The sequence below is a fragment of the Aegilops tauschii genome, chromosome 1 (genome assembly GCF_002575655.3).
Source record: "Aegilops tauschii subsp. strangulata cultivar AL8/78 chromosome 1, Aet v6.0, whole genome shotgun sequence".
NCBI lineage: Eukaryota > Viridiplantae > Streptophyta > Magnoliopsida > Poales > Poaceae > Aegilops > Aegilops tauschii.
The window spans coordinates 411,330,097-411,335,214 of NC_053035.3; the positions used below are offsets into that span (position 1 = coordinate 411,330,097).

Sequence of the window (5,118 nt, forward strand, 5' to 3'; positions counted from 1 at the left end):
GGTGTACGCCAAGTCTAGGTCCATGCGCTGACGCCGTCTTCTCCGGTGGCCTAGCAAGGCCGGACCACCATAGAAGCTCACTGCTCTAGATTCGTCTGGCCGCTGCCGAAAATCGCGTGACGAAGACCTCCACTCGAGCCTTCATCTCCTTCTCCATCCACAACAACCCTCCAAGACCTCCAAAACATCCCCCAATAAGCCGCCCTTGAACCGAGCCTCCCCGCTGGCGCCATGTAGGCCTTGCCCGGCGACGTGCCCTGACGACGGCAAGAGAAGAAGGCGGCTAGGGTACGGCAACCACCTTAGCCCCTTGCAAAGTGTTACTTCTTTCTTTTCTGTCTAGCAAGCAGTTTAGTACTGATGTATATTATTATTACACTGTTTTGTTGTGTGCGCACCGCTAGGCTCTCTGATGAAGCGATAGCCGACCGAGCTGCATTTACCGGTTCAAAGCCCATTATTTAAAACTAGAACCTAAATATCTAACGAACATCAGATTTGTATGCATGGCAAATCGAATGTTTTTTATGTCAAATTATATTTGCCGAGGATGGCAAGTTTAGTTGGCGAGCATGACAAGTTCGCCTCGGTTCATTTTTTACCAGAAAATTGCCGTACTTGCAAACTAAATTTGCTATCATGGCGCCCATATAAATGACCATAAAAAAACGTTCAAAGCGACGAACGGGCGGTTGCGACGCCGTCTTCGCCTCATTAAAACCGCAGTACAGCGTTTGTTCGCCGGCGCACGGCGAGTTCGCTGTCCAGAGATACCCCCAACCCCAGGTTCGTTCGTTCGTTCGTTGGTTCCATGCACGCAAGGAAAGCCCACGCGAAGGAGATCCTTCCTTGGCTAGCCCCGCTTTGCCTCCAGCTCCAAAGCCACCAAAAGGCGTGTGTGCGTGTCCCTCCCTATCCCTGCAGCAGCTCAGCTGCAGGCTGCAACTTGGCAGGGAAACGCCCTTTTTCAAAGTACACACCCGCGCAAGCTCCCCAAGAACGGTGGTGCGCACCGGGACCGCGCCCTCTTATATATACCCCACGACCAGAGGAGAGTGTGACAGACACGAGTAGCAGGTACCACAGGCATCAATCCAGTTCCAATACCTTGAAACGGCGGCCGGGCGAACTCATCTCTGATCGATCGAGCTGGGCAGGCATCATCATCATCTCTCTCTCTCTGATCAACTTCTTTAACCATGGGTCGTCCTGATTCGGAGGCGCCGACGTCGAGCATCGCCGCCGCGGGGCTGGCTGCTCTCCGCGACCACGCCCACGGACACGACGGAGGCGCGGCACCGCCGGCGGCGCCAGACTCGCCCTTCGACACCAACGTGGTGATCATCCTCGCCGCGCTCTTCTTCGCGCTGCTCTTCGCCATCGGGCTCAACTCGCTGGCGCGGTGCGCGCTCCGGTACGTGGGCCGCGGTGCCGCGGCAGCCGCCGCCGGCGAGGGCGGGGCGACGGCCCGGAGTGCCAGCCGTGGAGGCAGCGGCATCAAGAGGCGCGTGCTCAGGAGCCTCCCCGTGGAGGTGTACGGGTCCGGGGAGGTCATCGACGACGTGTGCGCCATCTGCCTCGGCGAGTTCGTGGACGGCGAGAAGGTGCGCGTGCTGCCGCGGTGCGCGCACGGGTTCCACGTCCGGTGCGTCGACGCCTGGCTGGTGTCCCATGGCTCCTGCCCCACCTGCCGGCAGCCGGTCATCGAGGGCGCGCCCGTCAAGGGCGGCAGCGGCGGCGCCGCCCGAAGCCAACGGCCCGTGGGCACGGAAATGATCGCCGTGGTCATCGTGTGAGTTCATCCGTCGCGCAACGAAAGCATGCCATTGCCTGCCGGACACAGCACAACAAGGTAGCACAGCTCTTGATGCCCAAGCCCTTGCGGCACCATTTTCCGGCATCGATTGACATGCTTCATGCATGCCAGGCGCTGCTTGCTAATGGAAAGTATGATCGAATTGCTCAACTGCACATGTAAATATTCGACGGCGCAGAACACTGTACTGGCAACCTGACAGACCGTGAGTAAAAAGTTTTGCTGGATCAATTTGCCCCCGTGTCCCCCTTTCCGCCGCCGCCGTCGGCATGGGCGCCCGTCCCCTTTTCGGCGCGCCGGGGACGCAGACGTCGGCGTCAGCGTCGGCCGTTTGCCCGGCGCCAGGACGCGACACGTCGACGCGTGACCGTGTGCCGACCTGCTGATCCGCGCGCGAACCAACCACCTGCGCAATAGCAACGTGCGTGCGTGCGTCCCAACGGCGTGCCTTAGCCCGCACGCGACGGCGATCGATCCGGCCGCGCAACCGCCGGGATAACTCCGTCGCGCCAACCGCGCCCACGCGATCGCCACGTCCAGCGGCACGGACGCCAGCTCCGTCCGTCGTGGTCACCCGTTGCGCACGCGATGCAGGCATCCTCGCCCGGGCTAGTGGGGGTGGCCCCTGACGCCGATGGGTCGAGGACGACTGACGTTCAGTTCAACCACCTGGACGCTACGCGGGTTAGCTGAATAAGTTCCCCGTCAGTTTCACCCGTCCCGCTCTGCTCTGCCTTTGCCGACTAAAACTATCTCAGGAGTCAGGAGTTACCACTTCCGTGGCCAAAGGAAGAAAAGGAGGCCACTTCCGTGGCAACATATGCACATGTACATACGTGATTGGTGGCTCGATTACTCTATCTGACCACCCAACCATGAATCATCACGTATACATGCTGTTGATTGGACGGTCTAGCTCGATCGGGTAAGATAAGATCCTCACGCGAGCATATGTGGCACCATCTAGGAGTTACCGCGTTAGGACAAGCAAATGATGGAGCTCTTTACAGTTACAGGCTTATAATTTATACAGATCAAACAAATTTCATCCAGCGACAACGACGACAAAAATCGCACGCGACCATAAACATTCAGAAGCAAAACGGCGGAGTAACTAACTTAACATAGGTAGTCAAGCAATTGCACCCGTGGCAGCGTGGCGGGCGGGCCTCGTGGCGCGTCCCGCTCCTTCCACCGGCGCCGCTCCAGCACGCTCCAGAGCCAGCAGAACACCGGCTTCAACGACCCGAGCCACCGGGCCACCGCCTCGTGGAGTCGCCACGACCTTCTTTCTGCCGCCGGGTCCTCCCGCCGGCCGTTTCCCTCTGTCCCGGGCAGTGCCGGCGCCGGCGTGTCGCCGTCGGCCGGGTGTACGAACCTGGCCGGGCTCGGCTCGGAGTAGCACCGTCGCAGGATGGCGCTCTTGAGCTGCGCCTCGAACGCGAGCCGCTCGTACTCGTCCAGCAGCGTGCTGCGCCGGCCGCCGCAGCCGGCGCTCACGTCCAGGCTGTACCGCGCCAGGACGGCCCCGACGTCGTCGCCGTCGCCGACGAATTCTATGGAGCTATCCATGGTAGAACTATACCAGTACTGTCGCGCCGCTCTTATGCGCGCAATGCCACTCGCTGTATTTAGGCACGCACGTTCCGGTGCTCGTAGGCCGGTGTGGTCCTCGCATGCAGCGCATTATTCTGAGCCAAAGTTGGCCCGAGCCTGGCGTCGGAGCGACGGCAAGGATCGTCGCCGGACCCGGAAGGGCCTCTTGCTCCGTACGGCTCGTGTAATGTAAATCAAAGGGTGCGTGGCAATGTCTACGGCCTCCGATGAAGAGCACATCACTGTTGACCCACTCGCTGCCTCCTTCCCTGTTGACCCACTCGCTCCGGGGACCTGTGATATACGCAAGGAACAACACAACCGAACAAAACGTTGCCTTATTGACAAAGGGAACGGAACTTTGCACTGTGCTTCACAACAATTGCATTGTAGTACGAGATTCCAGCTCTGTCGCTTTAGTTACCCAACAGAGAAAATTCCTTCTGTTTGCTTTTGTTTTTGCAAACGCATCATGTAAAGTTGCGGTTGCAGACGGCCGCCGCAAGCAATCTGCTCGATTGCCAACATAGTCTTCTCAGGGCAATCACCAAACCGTCCGCAAATGTCTATATCGAACAGTCTAGTTTTTTTCTGTTTTTTTTTTTTTTTTTGCAATCCAGCGATTGTCAACAAATTTTTAGGATTGTTCCAATTCCCACAAACCGAAATCAAACTGGAGGTGCTTTGTGCACGTCCACCACATGAGCATCCAACAACGCGGACCTATCCAAACCATGACAGAGCCTGTGCATTTGGACATTTTCGCCACTATTTCCGCTGCAACAACAAAATTATCCGCGTCAAGTCTTTCTTTGAAGAAAACTCATGCCCTGTGGATGAGAGCGGCCACGACAAGCACGCGTCCTCGAACACGATTGGCAAGTATGCCGCGAACATCTCATACTTCCATGGTGGGCAGGCCGCTGGGACTTCTTCATATGCGCACCTCGCAATCTACAAGGTCGGTAATTGCCATGGATGCCCTTACTCAACCATACTCAAAGGGTTTCCGGCGACGATGAGTGACGACATCAACATCATCTCCACCTCCATCAACCACCAAAATTTCCCATCACCATTGTACTACGAGGACCGAGGACGCTGTGACCATCGCCGCGCCTGCACCATGGCCAAGGGCATCCTAGTCGTCTCCTCTGCCGGCAACAAGGGCCCGGACCTAACGTCCGTCAGCAACGACGTGCCATGGTACTTCACAGTAGGCGTTGGCTCTGTGGACTGGAAGGTCGTCGGCTACATGGTGTTGGAGAATGGAGACCTCGTGGACCCCAGCGTTAACAACCCATTCATCATCAAGCCGGACATCCTGGCGCTGGGATTGAACAACCTAGCCCAGTGGTGGAACTTAGTGAGGGCCAAAGGGGGCCATGCCCCCCCCCCCACAACAAATAAACACATACTCCCTCTGTCACATACTACCACCTAGATGTATCATGTGATCTCGTGTTGGGGAATCGTAATATTTCAAAAAAAATCCTACGATCAAGCAAGATCTATCTAGGTGATGCATAGCTATGAGCGGGGAGAGTGTGTCCACATACCCTCGTAGACCGAAAGCGGAAGCGTTACATCAATGCGGTTGATGTAGTCGTACGTCTTCACGATCCGACCGATCCTAGCACCGAACGTACGTCACCTCCGTGTTCAGCACACGTTCAGCACGATGACGTCCCTCGTACTCTTGATCC

At 57.3% G+C, this 5,118-nt stretch overlaps 1 protein-coding gene across 1 annotated transcript; it reads left to right on the forward strand.

Annotated features, from left to right (window-relative positions):
• The first annotated feature begins 719 nt into the window (after positions 1 to 719).
• On the forward strand, positions 720 to 2,694 carry LOC109779982 (RING-H2 finger protein ATL78). The gene has a single exon (XM_020338583.3). The coding sequence runs from the start codon at positions 1,200 to 1,202 to the stop codon at positions 1,794 to 1,796; it is 597 nt and encodes a 198-aa protein (XP_020194172.1). The 5' UTR covers positions 720 to 1,199; the 3' UTR covers positions 1,797 to 2,694.
• The last annotated feature ends 2,424 nt before the right edge of the window (positions 2,695 to 5,118 follow it).